Source organism: Perna viridis, chromosome 13 (assembly GCF_037379345.1).
Source record: "Perna viridis isolate PV_CMFRI_1.1 ecotype Kerala chromosome 13, ASM3737934v1, whole genome shotgun sequence".
Taxonomy (NCBI): Eukaryota; Metazoa; Mollusca; class Bivalvia; order Mytilida; family Mytilidae; genus Perna; species Perna viridis.
The window spans coordinates 32,683,790-32,702,755 of NC_142457.1; the positions used below are offsets into that span (position 1 = coordinate 32,683,790).

Here is an 18,966-nt window from a genome sequence, read left to right on the forward strand (position 1 = left end):
CCCCCACCAAAAAAAACAATTTTATACATGTATTGTTTTCCCCATTTGAATAAATGTTGCATTTGTGATTTGAATTATCTCTCTTTGGGTTGCATCCGTGCATGTCCTTTGAGATGCTGCAATGTCTTTACATGTACATTCTTAATATTGTTAAAATTAATTTTTCTTAGTTCGTCTCCCCAATTGAAGGGGATGAACCCTACTATTAACCTGTTCTTGTTAAAGTGAAAAGGAAATTTACAAGACTAACATGTAATTAGTTTTTAGAGGATTGTAGGCCATGGTAACGTACTTAGTTGTTTGGTATTGCATTTATTGAGTTCAGTATTATGCATAGGGTATCAGTTGATATGTTTTTTTTTGTTGGTCAACCATACAAGAAAAATCTTTTATTCATTTTCAATATGCATGTTCATATCTACTGATTTTTTTATCAACAAAATTCTTTTATCTTACTGAATTTTGGCAGATTCAAGGAAATACAACTGTACGTGTAGCTTGCAAAATAACCAGTTACGTACTTAAATTACCCATGTACAAATGTACATGTATGTGTATGTATGAAGTTGAGCTGGGATCTAAAGGGCTTTCTGTTAATTTTACAGTATGTTCATACTTCCAGGTACATGTACATGTAAGCTACATGTAGGAATATGTCCCTGTTGTTGTGGCTTGTCTTTTCCAATATTGTTATTTCATTCCCCATTTCCCCATTGACCAATGCTTTTAGGTTAACATTGTGATAATTGTTTACTATTTAGTGGAAGTTTTATTAAATGATGGCTAGAGGGTGCCCTCTGAGTCTTGTTTTTGGGGTTTTATTTGTATTTGACTGCTGAGGCTGTTCTCTCGTGGGCGTTTTCCTTCATGTCTTTGTTCATATGTTCACAAATTCTTGAGCAATCTGTATACAACTCATTAATTTTGAAGCTGAATCAGTGGCATTTTCCTTTGATTGTTCAAACTTTTGCTAAAAATCTTTTACATTTGCATCTTGAAAGCTTGGCAGCCCTGCAAATGTCTTTTCGTTTCTTTTTCCCATACCCTGCATTACATATTTAGTAGGAATTGTAGCCACTTGTATAGTACACAACAATACATGTGATGTTCCTTATTTACATGTATGCCTTTCAAGATAGTACTACCAGTAAATACATGACAGAAAAAGAAATTTGGATTAGTCTTCACAGAACTTAAAGAATATTCAGACATACATGTACATGTATGTTCCAGTGCACTAGACAAAATTCACACACTGGTAGGAACCAGATGAGAATCGAACCCTTGACCCCAGTCACTTTTAGCTTGAGCTGAAGACGATCCTGCTAGCACAAATACTACCTGTGAGAGCTGAAGACGACTCTGCTAGCACAGATACTACCTGTGAGAGCTGAAGACGACTCTGCTAGCACAGATACTACCTGTGAGAGCTGAAGGCCACTGTGCTAGCAGAGCTACTACAATGTACAGAGATGAAGCTATTGCTGCAAACAATATCAATGTGTTGTTCATACTCTTTATTTTCAAATAGACATTTTAGTGCATGTACATGTATATAAGGTGTTTAGGGATTACATCTTGATATGATATTTATGAAACACATGAAAGAATTCTTTTTGAACTGTCATGTTCATACTTTAAACAAGTATTTCTTTCTCCTTGGAAAGTGATCATAACCAGGTGTTATGTCTATATAGAATTCTAAGGTGTGAGAATTGACATGATTGGTGAGGTCTTTATTACCACTGCTGGGTATTTGTTACCTCTAGGTTATCAGATTGTTAGAAGTAATTTACATGTACAAATAAATTTGTTGATATTAATGTTAGAAATAAAGTAGAGACAATTTAGCAAAAAAGCTACTACTGGGTACATATTAAGTGCATTGACTTGATAATTATTTACATATAGATGTGCGAATTATGTTCAGAAAAGTGAAGGTTAATTTGAGCTATTCACAATTTTTTTCATTTTTATTTTATCCACAGACCGTAAATGTATAAATTTTTGCATTTGCTTTTTTTCATGGATGCTGTCAAGTGAACATATTCATGTGTATCAGTTTTCACAGTTTCAAAAAATTACAAGTGTTTTGTAGTGTGAAAAATCAATTCAACAGTTTTCTGTCCACTCTGATAACAAATATGTTTACAGTTCATGTATTGGTGCAGTGGTCAGTGTTATTGATTACATACATGTAGAGGTGAACAAGTGATTTCCTTGCCAAAGAATTAGTTTCATGTGGCCTTGGGCACCTTGAAATTGATAATTTACCATAGTTTATTAAATTGACAATGATGTTTATGTAAAATTCTAAACATGCTTAAAGTCTTGCAACTAGAATTTGACAGTTGATTAAATGACCAATTTTACATCTATTCATGTAAATGAGTACATTTATTTGTTGTATACAAGAAGCATGAAGCTTAGTTAATATTATCACTGTACAACATATATGTGTATTGACACAGTTCATGCTTTTTTATGGTTATAGGACTTCTTTCAATTGCCAAGATTTACATTATACAGTTTGGTTTTTGGTCAATATACAAAATTCATTTGATAAACTAGATGTTGTGTGCACATGTATATTAATGTTCTAGGAAAATCTGATTCTTACCACTAACAGTGTACATGCACTTGTACATATGTACATGTAGCATAGTGTTCTTTCAAAGTTGACAAAATTTTGTTAGATAGCTTTTCATTGCTGTTACACATTGAACTAGGATTGAAAGTTCAGATAATTAGCAAGTTTATTGTGAGTTTAATTATCTGGATGTTATGGGATGTTTTATTTAAGGATTAATAGTTTGTTTGTAAACAGAATGAAATCCAGTACTTCAATCTTGGCAGTTGAATTATTAGAGTCACAACCTTTGTGTCTGGGTGTTCTCAGATTTTGAAAACCCTTAAAATTGTGGAATTGTTTTCTGTGTGATTAAGTGCATTCTTACAGAGGTTTTCATTAATTGGTTAATTTCAGTTGCATGTTGTGTGCCTCACGGCATTTAGCCAGTATCATGTTTTATCTCAAAGACTTGATGATATGGCAGTCTTTGAATTCTGTAGTTTTTCTGTTATCATCAATTTGTAAAGTACTTCATTTTTTTGTGTAGTTCTTTAATGCTTTGCCTGTTGCTGAGCTTATCAACTTGGATTTTAGGCAATTTTTGGAACTAGATGTACACTTTGTATTTTTGAGCAAGTGATAAACTTATTCTTGCAAAACAGTGCTTCTTAAAACAGTCGAGTTTTGAACAATCTTTGGATGGGATTTCCTTTTGGATTGTTTAAAGTTCATGTACCAGATAAAGTGCTGGTTTGACTGAATGTTAAAGATTTGTTATAAAACCCAGGATTAAAAGTGATTTTATTTGAAAATTAATGGAGATAATTTGTTATACATGTACATGTATTAGTATTGTACATGTATCTGAAAAGTATGTGAAATCAACTTATTTTCATAAATTAAAATAGGTAGATTATTATTGACCTATTAGTCACAAACACTACATGTACATTTAATATAATTCTCTTTTTATTTTTTATGCAAATAATGAAAAAAAATCAAGAAATTCTAAAAGTATTGATATAGTCATAGAATACTGAAGATGTACTCTACCTGTGTTTGAGAGGCTGGCATGTTGTTGTAAATGTGTCACAAGTGGTTAGCATGTAGCTCTATTTACTATTGGATTAATATAAGCAGCATATAACTGACTAATTGGCAGAGGAGACTTCCTTCAGAGGTTGCCAAATGTCATTGGTGACGTGATAACTTGTGGAAGTAACTTGTGTAAGGATAAGGATGTTAGTTTGTATTAGTTCTCTTGTGAGATATGGTACTGCTCTTGAGGAAGGATTTTATTGAAGTTACAAGGTAAGGGTTTTCAATATTATTTACATGTATGATATAAAATATTTATACATGTATTTGTACGTTCATGTACATTTGTACATGAATGAATGTGGTATAGAAAAAAAAAAACAATTATAATTTTGTACATCCTTGATTTAAATTACATCAGCTCTGTGAATTTAGTTCTTAGGATATGTTTGCATTGGAATGGGATGTGAATACATGAACTTGTAATTCACAATCCTGATTTAGTATATCCTGCTGTTTTGTAAGCTTTCTTACTGAAATAAGATCTTGGACTTTTATTTTAGATTTGTTGAAATCTTTCTGTTTTGGTTTTGACATATTTTAAGTCAATTCATGGTACATGTATATTGTCTTTTTTTGGTGGTTCTTCCCCTGTGCAGGTCCGGGTGTTAGAAGAATAGGCCTGCAGCAGCGCTAAGCTTGTCGTAAGAGGCGACTAAATAGTGCTCAGAACCCTAGCCGTTGGCTAGGGCGCTTTGCCCACAGAGCAACTGGGATGTATGCCCCAGGTGGTGGAATGGGGTACCCCTGGCGTGTTACATGCTAGGGTTGTCAGGCTATAATACGGAAAACCTGACCGCAAACCATATTGGTGCACCGTGTTGGGGATAGATGCCACGTTCCTCGCACGTTTAAGAACCCTACTGTGGTATTCTCCCGGAGTAGGAACCATAGGGCTCCGCCACAGGAGGCTAAATTGCCCGACCCTACCCACCTCTCCCTATTTCCAGTGGCAATCAAAATTTGTCCACCTCATTGTCCTTGTGTCCCATCCCTTTTTCATTTCATCATCATTTCATGTTCATTTTGTCATCCTTTTCATGTTCATCATCTGAATATAGCTGAAATATTGCTGCTCGGACGTTAAACCCCAACAAACAAAATTGGTGGTTCTTACCTAAATAGAAGGTTTTTGGTCCAGTTTTGGGCTGCATTTTTTTTTAGTATAATATTCAACTACAGAATACGGTTTAAAGTAAGTTGGTAAAATCTCCTTCTGTTGATACCAAACTTGGACATTTTTATGTTGATATTTGTATCTACAGATTTGTTAAAAGTACATGTATATGTGGGCAGTTTCTAGAAAATCTGAAGGGTACATTTATTAGACCAACGTCACAGGTTTCTGATTTTTTTAAAAAGGTGATTACTGTTTGGTTCGAGGGAAGACTGCTATATATTCAATTAAAGACATCAAATTGTAATTTACACGAAAAATATGTAAGTATTACCACCGCCCCTCCCCCCCCCCCCCCAAAAAAAAAAAAAGATATTATAAAGTACATGTACGTTTATATTGTACTTGTTGAAAAGAGTCTCAAAAAATCTCTTAATGCTTTGATCAAGAGGAGATAAATATTCATTCCTAAAATCAAACAGAGATACTCAAATTGAATGAAAACAAACAACTCCTGGTAAAGGCTCCTTGGTGAAAAATACAGTCAAATGTACACTATAGATTCTGAACAGCTGTTGAGTGACATAAGTAAACATAGTTCTTTCTTTTATCCTTGAAGTACTTGAACACTCTATTGAGTAGTTTTCTTTCTTTTATCCAACAAATGCATACTTAAACACTTCATTGACAGTTATCATCTGAAGCAATGACAAGATTCATGTCTGATTTGTTGTTCTTTGGTGAAGGAATAAAGAGTTTGAATTGCAATGAACTTAGATTGATAAGAGATGATAATAGAGGGAGGGAAGTGCAGTGAGCAGTGGTGTTAATTAAGGGGTAGTCCTGTGGTCTGGAAGTAGTCTAGTCATTCTGTCTTCAGCTGTGTAAGCTATAGATTGAATATATGAAGTGCTTTGGCAGTTTTCTAAGAAATGATTATCAAATTGAATTTAAATTAAAAAACTATAACTATACTCTACAACTCCACTCCATTCTTGTACTTAACACGCTTTTGAAATAAATATCTGACATTATCCATCTGTAAAAGGAGATTATTGTCCTAATGGGATCTATTTATTAACTATGTTGTCTTATTGGCAAGGTCAGAGGTGAATAACCTCAAGATCAAATACTTGCGGTCAGGGAAATTGAACTTAAAGAAATATACATTATATTTCTCACATTATGAGATAATAGAGTTTCCTTATTTACTTTGTATTAATATGTAAAATCTGTTTTTCATATATTAGTTTTTCAACCATGAAGATTAGTACTAGATTTAAGAAGGGCTTTTCTACTACATGTACTTTGAATCTTTGGACTGACAATGGTAATGGTAATGGTTGTGCCTGTATAGAAAACTGGATGAAAAACTGATATATGATATACATGTATTACAGATAAGACTGAGGGCAGAGGGAAAAGCGAGGCTTTCTTGAACATTTTTACTGGTTCAAGCTAAATTTGTTTGTCATAGATTCATAAATTTTGTCAAATCAGTGCTTTTTATTGAATTTTAGGGGGGAACAGATGAGAAAGATGATTATTTTTGCTTGATTTGTCAGTTAGAGAAAATAGAATTCATTAACAATTTTAAATGGATTTTTATCTGTTTATATTGACCTATTTGAAGGTTATTCTAACAAATTTATGTTCCCAGTTCATCTCATACTGTACACATAGTAGTTAGAAAATTTCTATACTTAAATGGGGGGTACTAATGTTAAACTTAAATGGAGGGGTACTAATGTTAAACTTAAATGTTAAACAGTGATTTTCAACTGAAGAGAACTGGCATTGTCCAAAGAAAAACAAATATTTTATTTCAGTAAGTACATTTGTTGACTGCATTTTCAGATTAAATAGAATGGTTGCAGTATAAAATTGTGCATGTGTTGTTACTGGTGTCTTGTTGAAGTTTGTGATTCCATTATCTACCCAGATATCTAAAATGTCAGAAAATGACAAATGTTCGCTGTATGTTTGTATATTCTATATAATTACAGTGATATCAGATGCACAAATGTGCACAACAGATGCAAGCAATTTTGTTCTGCTTGATGCATTCTTCAAATTAACTTTAAAGCATGAAGAATTAGGATTGTCTGATTTCCAGATGGTATTGTCTTCATGAGCCTTGATGTGTAAAATTTGTGTGGTTTCTGTTTTATTGTTGTGAAAAAGAGAAAGATGATGATTATAGCTTGATTTTTTTTCAACTGCACAGACAGAAAATTAAGCATTTCCTTGAGATTGTTTAACGTTTTTCAGATGTTTTTTTTTTCAACCTTTTTAGCTCACCTGGCCGAAGGCCATGTGGGCTATTGCCATCACTTGAAGTCCGTAGTCGTCGTCATTAACAGTTTTTCAAAAGTCTCCTCCTCTGAAACTACTTGATCAATTTGAACCAATTTGTATGAATGGTCCTTGGGGTATCCTGCATAAAAATGGTGTGGGGATTTTTGACCCGTCGAAAAACATGGCTGCTGTCACTAAAAATAGAATGTAGGGATCAGACAGTAGTTTTTTGCTTATATGTCCAAAACTGTTAGGTACAGCCAAATTCTGACAGGGGGGGTGAAAGTGTTCAGCATGATGAGATCTATCTGCGGTGAAATTTTGGTTTTAATCAGTTAAGCCATGTTGAAGTTATAGTCCTTTTTCCACAATTTTTGCCATTTTTAATGTTACTTTCCTCTGATGCTACTTGCCTAATTGAAACCAAACTTGGTATAAATGTTTCTTGGGGTATTCTGCATAGAACTGATGTTGGGATTTTGATTCATTGAAAAACATGGCCGCCTTTACTAAAAATAAAACATAGGGGTCAGACAGTAGTCTTTCACATATATCTCCTAAACCATAAGGTTTAGCCAAATTCTGACAGAGGTAAATGTGTTCAGCATGATGAGATCTATCTGTGGTAAAATTTTCATTTTGATATGTTAAGCCATGTTGGAGTTATTGTCCTTTTTCAACGTTTTTTTGCTATTTTGAATGTTATTTCTTTCAAAACTCTTCTCCTCTGACACTACCGGACCAATTGGAACCAAACTTGGTATAAATGTTTCTTGGGGTATCGTGCATAGAACTGATATGAGGATGTTTGATCTGTAGAAGAACTTGGCACCCTTACTAAAATAGAACATAGGGGTCAGACAGTAGTTTTTCGTGTTTATCTCCAAAACCATTAGGTTTAGCCAAATTCTGACTGGGTAAAATTATTTGGCATGAAGAGATTTATCTGTGGTCAAATTTTGGTGAAAATTTGTTGACCCATGTTGGAGTTATTGCCCTTTTTGGAAGTTTTTTGCTGTTTTTAATGTTATTATTTAAAAAATCTTCTCTTCAGAAACTACTTTACAGAATTCAATGAAAGCTAGTAGTTTTGTTTTAAAGGGCATCCTTAACAAAATGAATATTTGGATTTTTGATCTGTTATCAAGCATGGCCGTTTTTACTAAAAATTGAACATTTGGGTCAGATAGCAGATTTTTGCATATATCTCCAAAATGATTAGGTTTAACCAAAATCTGACGGGGTAAAATTATTATATCTGTTGTTGGTCAAATTTTGGTGAAAATTTGTTGATCCATGTTGGAGTTATTGCCCTTTTTGGACGTTTTTTTCTGTTTATGATGTTATTACTTTAAAAAATCTTCTCCTCAGAAACTGCTCTACAAAATTAAATGAAAGTTGACATTTTTGTTTTATAGGGTATCCTTAAATATGGCTGCCGTTTCAAAAAATAGAACAATGGGGTCAGACAGCAGATTTTTGAATACATCTCCAAATCTGTTAGGTTTAGCCAATGGCTTTCAATTGCTGAAATGATCCTTATTATAAGGCTTACAAATGTGTCCAGTGAATCAAATGGAGTCAAAATTGTCTGACAACTCCTTATTAGAGTTATTGCCCTTAAAAGGCAAAAATTTAATAAGGTGAGCAATTCAGGCTCCTGGGAGCCTCTTGTTTAATAGTACATGTACTTCAAAAGTTTTAGCTATAGGGCCCTATAATGAAGTTTAGGGAATATAGGAATGATCATGTCTGTCTGTCTGTACGTTTGATTTTTGTAGCACAATTCCTCTTAAACTCTTGTTGGATTTTGATGTAACTTTATATGTATGTTAGGTATCATATTTAAATGTGCATAAAAGAAGGTGATAATTGGTAGATGGGAAGAATATTCAATGAAAAGGCTTTACTTGACTGGAGTTGGAAAATGAAGTAAGGGATATCCTTATTGAGTCTCTCACAGTTCCAGTAATCTTTTGATGTCTGTCCATAATGGCATATTTCAGCTTTTCGTAGGCCTTAGCCTATTTAGATGCTACCAAAATAACATCGAATTTACATATCTTTTGTAAAATCAACCAGTGAAATAGTATTTAAGTTCCATTACCATTTGTACACAAGACTAGCTGAAATTAAATTTCATTATGATTTTAAAAATTATCTGTAGGTATGTGGTATTAAGGTCACATACTTTTATTCAGTTGATGTTTGTTTTACACATGTCAAAATATGAAAACATTGCATGAAAGTCTAGACAAAAATAATCACTATATTGTAGTTAAACTGGGAGCAGAAATGTGGTACTGGTGATTCAAATATTGTTGTTTTAGTAAGATATTAGAAAAAATGAGTCTTAACCTTTGACTTCTTTGTTTACAGAAGTCGAGCAGCTGTGTATGTAGAGGATAAACCTTCAGAAACCAGTCCCGATTCTTTAGAAGACATTCCACCGCGAGAAGCTGGGGATGGACATGAAGAGCCTGACTCTGTTGTCAATGATACAACTGATATTGACGGTAAGTTTCTCCTCTTTACTATCAATCTGATTTATCTACTGTTGCAAGGGAGAGTCTTGAAAATTTATTTATGGGAACTTGATCCTTTCAGAACCATATTCGGGATCCATTACTGAATTAATTAGTCTGATTGTTTATAAATGCACTCGATGTTGAATTCCATAGAAGTTCATGAACCATAGTAAACATGCACAACTTTTAGAATTAACAGTTGTATTTTCATGATCAAATAGCTGTGAAAGTGTATATTATAAATTTCCACCATCCCAAAAACCTTAAAACCATTGCACTCCCTCAGCTCTTTGTTGCATAAATTATGACTGTTTTTTGAAGTAATCAGTTGGTTATTTCTAAAAATATTTCATGAAGTTTTAGAACATAAAACAATCATCACTGTATCACTGATTCATCTTATGTTGATCTTTAAACATACTTTAATGAGTGATTTATCTTGTCTGGGAGATTGGGGGGAAATAGAAGTAAAGAGTCTGGTTTAAGAATTTATCATGAAGTAGACATTTTTTTTAGCTCACCTGGCCTAAAGGCTGTGAGCTTTTGCCATCACTTTGCATCTGTCGTCATTAGCGTTTTTTTTTTTTTTTTCAAACATCCTCTCTGAAACTTCTTGACCAGTTGGAATGAGACTTGGCATGGTTGTTCCTTAAGGTATCATGCACATTTAAATTTTTTGAAATTTTGAAAAAAAAAAAAAAAAACAGCACTGTTTCTAAAAATAGACACAGGGGTCAAAATACAGTTTTTGCAAATAACTCAAAAATAGTTTAAGTAGGCAAATTTTTGATTGGGTAAAATTGTTCACCATCAGAAGATGGACTGCTATTGAAATTTTCAAAATGATTTGCCGTCTGATGTAGGAGTTATGGTCCTTGAAACAGATTTTTTAGGGTCTTATTTCACATGTTCAACTTCGAAAATGTTCTCTGAAACCATGGGACAAAATTTAATGAAAGTTGGCATAATAGTTCCTTAGGATGACCTATACAAATTGTTTGTTCAAAATTTTTTCACCAGTTGCTCGGATTCCAAGGATTTTTTGTTTCTGTAGGAATCATGATTCTAAGTTGAATGGTGATGATGAAAATTAGTTCTAGGCGGCCATTATTATCCTGCTTATTTTAATAATTGCTTTGATTTCAAAGATATTTGATTTATGTAGGTAGTATGGTCTGTTGAGTTGAATGGTGATGATGAAAATGTTGTATAGCCATGATTTTACTTCATTTTATGTTCTTTTGCAGCAAATGCATAGCAGGCTAATGACCCCCTTTTTTTCACCCAATTTGATAGCAGGGCATATGGGGGAACCTTGCCTGTATTTTCATAGATTCTAAAATTTCCAACATTTTACAGTGCCTAAGGTCATTTGAACATACAGCATTCATTACGAATATGCTCTTTTTCTGTATTTTTTTTTTTGTCAAACATGGAAGCAAAGCATGATACCTTTACTTATTTGGTTAATAAGGCATAGTTTACCAGATGAGCATATTGTTGTGGATAAAGGAAAATAGGAATTCTGACTTGTGGATGAGACTTATGATTTGAGCATTCTGTTATTTTCAATTCTTGCTCTTTTTATAAGGATGGAAGGATATTTCAAATGCATTAGGGTTCAAAACATCTGAAAGGAGACTATGGGAAGCTGATGGTTGTAAAATTAAGTAATATAAGGACTGAAGTCTTGATTTTTGCAATTAGTGGACTCTCAATTGCACATTCCAAGGGGACAGACCTGGTGTGTGTCCACCTCCTGAAATTGAAAAAAAAATGCAAATTTTTTACACTGAAATTATATTCTCTGTAAACTGCATTCCTGGATCATCTAATGATAAGAAATATCTTACTGATTTTTACAGCACATACATTGATGATGTTCAGTTAAAGACACTTTGACCCTCTTTTGGGTGTATTACGCAATAAAGGTGTTATTATTAAAGACCATGTCTTTATCAAATGACTTTCACATAATTAGCTTAACTTAGTTAACTTAACAATTGAGAAGGAGATTTAAATCTTACAATTCAATAGATATTGATAGAAAGTTGCATTGTTCATCAGTTGATTGTCATTTTATCATTGGAAGACCAACTCTATTCTGTGAACATTACCATTGTATGTGCTGTAAGAAATAATGATGAAAATTTTATGATATGTTTCATCCTTAGTTATGACAAATATGTCAATGACTGCTTAATGCTGCTATGATAATAGTTTTTAATCATATCCATTATAGATTGCCAAGTACTGCATTGATAAAAGCTCTAAATCCTAGTTGTATTTATTGTAGAAAAAGACGAAATAATAGACTACATAGAAATAGCAGGTCTTAGTAGCAGTGATGAATCTGATGACGATGATGTGTATCATAAACCGGCCAGTAGAATTAGATTCTGTAAAGATCCAATTAGAGTGAGTAATTATGTTGCTCCTAATTTGGTGGGGGAGACCTATTGTTTTTGCCCTGCCTATCTGTCTTCCTGTATGTCACATGTTTGTAAGCACTACTCCTTGGAAGCTACTTCACCAAATTTCTTGTAACTAGGATATGATATTGTAGTTGTGCAATGTTTTTATGATGCACTGGGAGAGTTATACTGCTTTGAACAGGGGGATGGGGTGGATGCATGTACATGTTTTTGAAGGGAAAATCTGAAAAATGTTATACACCCCAAAAAAGGCTACATATTTTTATATTTGTAATTAAGTTGTTTTGTGGGTCTATACTATGAAATGTGTAATTATTCATTCAAATCTGCCTGCTCTTAGGAGATAATTCACATTGAAAATCAAGTAGATTCTATTGTATTTGAGCACCATTTACAGAGTTATCTCCCTTAATTCTGAAATTCATTGTGTATTCTGTATAATTTTTATCTCCTAAAAGCATGGGTTATATGAAAAACCACATGTTAATTTCTGTTTACTATGACATTTCAAACAAAATATCAAAAATAAAAATATGTAGGCTTTTTACCCATGAATTACATTTTGCATGATCCTTAGCTGGAGTACTACTTAAATAATGGATGGAGTATCCATGTACTCCTTCTTGCATGTAGCTTTTGGATGGGAGGTGGGCAAATTTGCCAGTGAAATTAGATTCATACAGTATTCAACAAGTCCATTAGAGTATATATTCATATGTGGGTTTAAGAGTAATCAAGGGAACCAAGGTTATAGCGGTAATCAAAAGAATGTAATCCAGGGACAAAGACCAGACATGGAAAACAGACATTCACAACAAAGAACATAAAGTAACTAAAATCATACATACAAAGTAACAAAAGCAAATGAGCAACTTGGACTCCACTAAAAACTGGGAGCATGGACCAGATGCACCAAAAAGCACTCCCCCTCCTGCCCATGGCAAGCAAATTTTGTTGATGGGTCAGTTCAAATTCTGCAAGTTTTTGGCTGCTTCACCAGTTGGTCTCTTATTTCCACCCCTGTTTATGCCAGTTCTACTGCAAACCTGATCAATTATTCCCTAATGGTAAGTAGGATTGGGCTGGTAATTCTGTCAATATCCCATTACAGTTGACGAGTACATATTCTGTTTTTGGCAATAGTACTGCAAGTCCGAGAGTTAAATTATACCTTGAGTCAAAAGAAAGAAAGGGGCATAATTGCATCTTACTTGTCTGTTTATTAAGGTGTCCGTAAATAGTTTTGAGTGTTTTTCAGCAACTACTGAATGGTTTTATCTTTGGTATATAGTTTAGTCTTGGTACAACTTAAAGGAAATTAACTGTCATCTTCTGATATAACTAAGGCCTTGCCACAAAAAGTGGTGGGGCAACCTATAGTGATCACTGTCTATTACAAACTCATGTTTGGGCTGTAACTATTGATGTAAGCTTTTGATAAGTTGCATGTTGGTAGATCATTAAAGATGATTTGTTGAATATGGCACGTCAAAACCAAATCAATTCCAATAATTTGCTATTATCATAGATAATAATATTTTTAAAGACATGTGTTAAGCAATTTCAATTGATCGTTATCTGGAGATAATGAAGAATTCAGATAACTTTTGTGTGATAATGTGCATCTTAACCTCATCAATTCAGATAAAATGTTATTATCAGTGTTAATAACATATTATCTTATTAATGTGGTTTTGCATTCCATAGTGGCATACCCTGGATAGTCGCCTATGACCTTGAACTTTGACCTCATTGTCAAATTTCTGTTTGTATAGCAAACTCTTGTCCGGGCTAATTTTTTGTGTTTTGTTGTAAGCTTTTGATATTTGGCATGTGGGTAGATTATTAAAGACAATGTGTTATGTACCAATGAGTCATGAATAGTGGCCTATGACCTTAAACTTTGACCTGAATATATGGCTTTATGGCCAGGATGGGCCCCACAGAGATGGATTCCATCTCTATAATTTCTAGTTTTATACGATTTTGAAACAAAGTCTCTTATATTGTTGGCACATTTTGTGCAGCATTTTGTTAAATTTCTTCCGAAACAAAAATTAGTGTAAATAAAGTTACTTTATCTTAATTTTAAATTAGTGTAAATAAAGTTACTTTATCTTAATTTTAACTTCATACCTTTTCTTTTGCTTAATTGATAAATATCTAAGGACATTTTTGTTACAAGACCAATGTATGTTTTGTAAAAGGATTTTGTTTTGGAACATTTGATTGAATCTTAGAAGTGTTTGGACCTTAAAGTGAAGAAGTTTACTTCAGCTCCCTCTAGGCCTGAAAGCAAACTAAACCTTGATTATAGCAGGATCCTGTCTAAACTGAACCCTAATTATAACAGGACCCTGTCTAAACTGAACCCAGATCATAACAGGACCCTGTCTAAACTTAACCGCAATTATAACAGGACCCTGTCTAAACTGAACCCTCATTATAACAGGACCCTGTTAAAACTGAACCCTGATTAAAACAGTAACCTGTTTAAACTGAAGCCAGTTCATAACAGTACCCTGTCTAAACTGAACCCCAATTATAACAGGACCCTGTCTAAACTAAATCCCAATTATAACAGGAACCTGTCGAACTCAACCCTGATCATAACAGGACCCTGTCTAAAGTCAACCCTGATCATAACAGGACCCTGTCTAAACTTAACCCTGATCATAACAGGACCCTGTCTAAACTGAACCCAGATCATAACAGGACCCTGTCTGAACTGAACCCCAATCATAACAGGACCCTGTTTAAACTGAAACCTGATTAAAACAAAACTCTGTCTAAACTGAACTCATATCATAACAGGACCCTGTCTAAACTGAATCCTGATTAAAACAGTAACCTGTCTAAATTGAACCCAGATCATAACAGGACCCTGTCTAAACTCAACCCTGATCATAACAGGACCCTGTCTAAACTAAACCCTGATCATATCAGGAACCTGTCTAAACCAGACATCTACTGAAGTCAGTTTCAATATGATTTTAACATGTTTTCACCATTCACTTGCCTCAACTGAACAAACGTTTACAGTGAAGGAGTTATAACTGGTTACCCTGATATGTGAATTAAACAATAAAGCATGAATATATTAAACCACCAAGTACCTATTAATTAATAAACTTTATTCTAATGTAACTACATTTAAGTTCAAAAGTGACAATATTTTTGGATAACAATTGTTACCCTTAATTTCTTGTTTTCTTTACCTGCTAAAATTGATGTTACAAGCAGTATTGCAGTAAATCATGTGATGTATTATGTCCTATGTTATTTTCATTAAATCTTCCATAAATATATGTATCCAAATGGTATACATTCATATGTTTTCATTAATGGACTGCAAAAAAGTTGTACATGTAATAGAGTCATCTTTGTTCCTATTGGTGGACATCTGATTCTGTATGAAATTTGAACACAAGAATCCCTATTGCAAAAGTAGGATTGAAGCCATGTAAAAGGATTACATTTTAGATTGTTTACTTGTTGTTTGTAGGTGTTTCCTACATTTTCTACTGAAGATTATGATAGGAGAAATGAGGACGTAGATCCAGTAGCTGCTTCAGCAGAATATGAACTGGAGAAACGGGTGGAGAAAATGGATGTCTTCCCTGTTGATCTGCTGAAAGGTTGGTGTGTTGTAGAAAAGGATATTCTTATATTGACTGTAAATGCCAGTTATGAAGGTTGAGACATGAAGTATCATAAATATATACCATCTCAGACTCAATGGGTGACTAAGATGTGATACTTGTGGTATTTTTGAAAAGTCTGGGATGTGATACTATGGAAATCATATTTCCAGTGAGCCTTTGATATGATATGATTATAGGTTATGCCTATGATGGACGGAGTTTGTATTAAAAGACAAAACAGCTCCTATGTACTTTGGCAGTGGTCTACATCCATGTTGACAAATTTTGTCACTTCCATCAGAATATTTTGTTGTCAGTCACAGTTCTGTGTTCCTTCTGAAATTTCCATTGAGTCTGAGATGTTATACTGGGGATATATCCAGTGAGTCTGAGATGTGATACTGGGGATATATCCAGTGAGTTTTAGATGTAATATGAGCTATATTTCCAATATGCATTTAATGTGATATTAGTAATATTTTCAGTAAGCCTTAGATTTACTGTTGATACTTTCTGTCAAGACACTGAAAACTTACTGACTGTATTTTTTTTTCAGGACCAGAGGGCCTTGGATTAAGTATTATTGGAATGGGGGTTGGTGCTGATTCTGGACTTGAAAAGTTAGGGATTTTTATTAAAACCTTAACTGAAGGTGGTGCTGCTCAGAGGGATGGAAGGTAAGATTGGTAAAAAGGTGTGACAGTGGTTTGACATGTACAGTATATATCTATACCTGCTCAGTTAGTTTGGAGTATATAGTGTTCTTTTTCTCAGATCATCCAGGGATAGAAAACAGAATGGGTCATTTTTCCTTAGATCAAGTTGAAAAAGGTTGATTTAGAAATTCCATGGTTCATTATTGCATTTTGAGTGAAGATGAAGGGTTGTTTGCCCTCTGCCACCAAAATGCAAGGGCCATTGTAAAGGGTAAAAGGGCAATTGCCCTATATGCTCTTCCAAAGTGATCCTTGTGATGGGTAAAGGGTTAGTTGCCCTATATCCTCTTGCATAGCAGTCCCTGTGGTCTGTTCACTTGTCAGTCTTCCTTTGATCTGTTCACTTGTCTGTTTCCTGTGATCTGTTCTCTCATCATTCTCCCTGTGATTTGTTCACTTGTCAGTCTCCTTGTGGTCTGATCACTTGTGCGTCTCCTTGTGATCTGTTCACTTGTCAGTCTCCATGTGATCTGTTTATTTGTCAGTCTCCCTGTGATCTGTTCTCTCATCATTCTCCCCGTGAGCTGTCCATTTGTCAGTCTTCCTATGATATATTCACTTGTCAGTCTCAATTCTTATTACAGGATTATAAGAACTATACACAACCATTATTCACCCCAAACTTTGAAAAGATCTGAATTAAAATAGTGTTTATTTGCCCTTATCTTCCCACATGAAATAGCCTTACCTTAATTTTTTTTTCATATCTTTGAGCAAAAATTGAAAGAAAGTTCAACTGCAGTATTTGATTTTGGAATATAATTTTTTTCTTACTTAGTTACCTACCCATAGTGAGTAATGTGGCTTAGTTACCTACCTATAGTGAGTAATGTGGTATATGGCCAATATAATACAAATTAGTCCTATCAGTAGTTCCATTCAATCACTGAATATGGGATCTAACAACACTCAATTCTACTTTCTGTCCTTTTTTTTTCAGCCAATCAGATTTCGTCTTTCATGATTTTGAAAACATTATTCAAGGGAAAAACCCAATGATTCTAAATAGGTCATCTGAACAGAGAGTAGAGTGGAGTGTTGTTAGATCCTGTATGCAGTAACTGAATGGAACAATTGATAGGTTTAATTTTCATTAGATTGGGAATTGCTGTGCATCTTTAAATATCTGTCAACTTGAATGATTGGATATAAACCAGTTACCATTCTGGTGATATGAATCTTTTTAAAGGTTGAATATTTTGAATGTTGGGTTATTTGTGATCACCCAGAATATTAACATTCTTTAGTTTGTATATGTTCAGAACATGAAAAGTTATTAGAAACAAGTTGGGAGGTGGGGCACTTGCCTTCATGATCTACCTTTAACGAGATGTAATTACACCTCTTTGATCTGAAAACAGATGCAGGATTCAAAGGCAACAAAAGAGATTGCCATTAACTGGATGAGAATTTGATAATCAATGGTTGAGAGATGAAAAATCAAAGAGTATATATTTGCTATGTTACAAGGGTTGACATGGTAATGATACCCCAAATTTTAAATAAGTACTATCTTTAAAAGAGATAACCAATGCATTTTCTCGCTTTGTTCATTCCAACTTTATTTTGTGAATTGTATGAACACTTTGCTATGTTTAGTAATATAATTATTTAATTGGTTAAACAAGTGAGCTATTTCCAATTATGATTCAATGTATCAACATGATTGAAAATATTATGGACAACAATGCCCCTACTGGAGCCTTGAATTTCACGGTCACTATCACTTTTGTCCAATGAAATGCAAGGTTGTAAGCTCAATCGGTTATGTTACCATGGTTAAGCATCTTGGATGTCACATGATGTGAAAGTGAACTCAATACCGACTGTGTTGGGAAAAAAATAAAGTATTGTTAAAAAGGAAATTCCTGTTAAGTGTTATTTTTTATTTAGATTTGCTGGATGAAAGGTCAGATGTCTTTTCTTAAGCAAATCAAAAAGGGATATTTTCATGTTCTTTCCCCCTAGATATTTCGTGATAGCAAATGTAGTGAAAATTTTCATGTTTACAATAACTTTGAGAATTTAAGCAAGTTTTATCTCTAATTTGAATAAATGTCTGCCCAAAGTTGCTGTTTTTAAAAAAAAGAAATTACATGTAATTTTGTGAACATGTATTTAGGCTTACATAAATGCTTTTCTTTACTCCCACTTAGAATGGTAGATGAAAAGAGTTTCAGGATTGCGAACTTCTTGTGGTCTTTTTTTCAAGTACATGCATACATAATACTTTATATGCATATTTTGTTTCATTTTGAAAATTACGGGAATGTAGATTTTGTTGGAAGTAATGTAACAATACCCCCCAAACCCAAAAATAAATCTACATTAAAGCCCTTATAACAGAAAAAGTTGTTGAATATATTTCCCCACTTGGTACCTCTCTGGCATGATGCAGGTAAATATTAATGGATGTGTCATGTAAACAATATGAAAAAGACATGTTAATTACAAGTTACTTGTGTATTGGGATAGAAATTGTTTTTTATTGATAATCAGTGAGGAATTCAAGTATGATTTCATGGATTTAAACAATCCTGACAGGTAAGAACTGGAAT

At 33.7% G+C, this 18,966-nt stretch overlaps 1 protein-coding gene across 2 annotated transcripts in view; it reads left to right on the forward strand.

Annotated features, from left to right (window-relative positions):
• Positions 1 to 18,966, forward strand: part of LOC148600362 (uncharacterized) — a 48,424-nt gene that overhangs the window by 6,925 nt on the left and 22,533 nt on the right. For both annotated transcript variants that reach the window (XM_088559186.1, XM_088559187.1), the window contains exons 2-5: positions 9,465 to 9,601; positions 11,910 to 12,031; positions 15,554 to 15,686; positions 16,249 to 16,369. In XM_088559186.1, the coding sequence (XP_088415312.1) occupies positions 9,465 to 9,601; positions 11,910 to 12,031; positions 15,554 to 15,686; positions 16,249 to 16,369 (513 nt within the window). The remainder of the gene's footprint in view (positions 1 to 9,464; positions 9,602 to 11,909; positions 12,032 to 15,553; positions 15,687 to 16,248; positions 16,370 to 18,966) is intronic.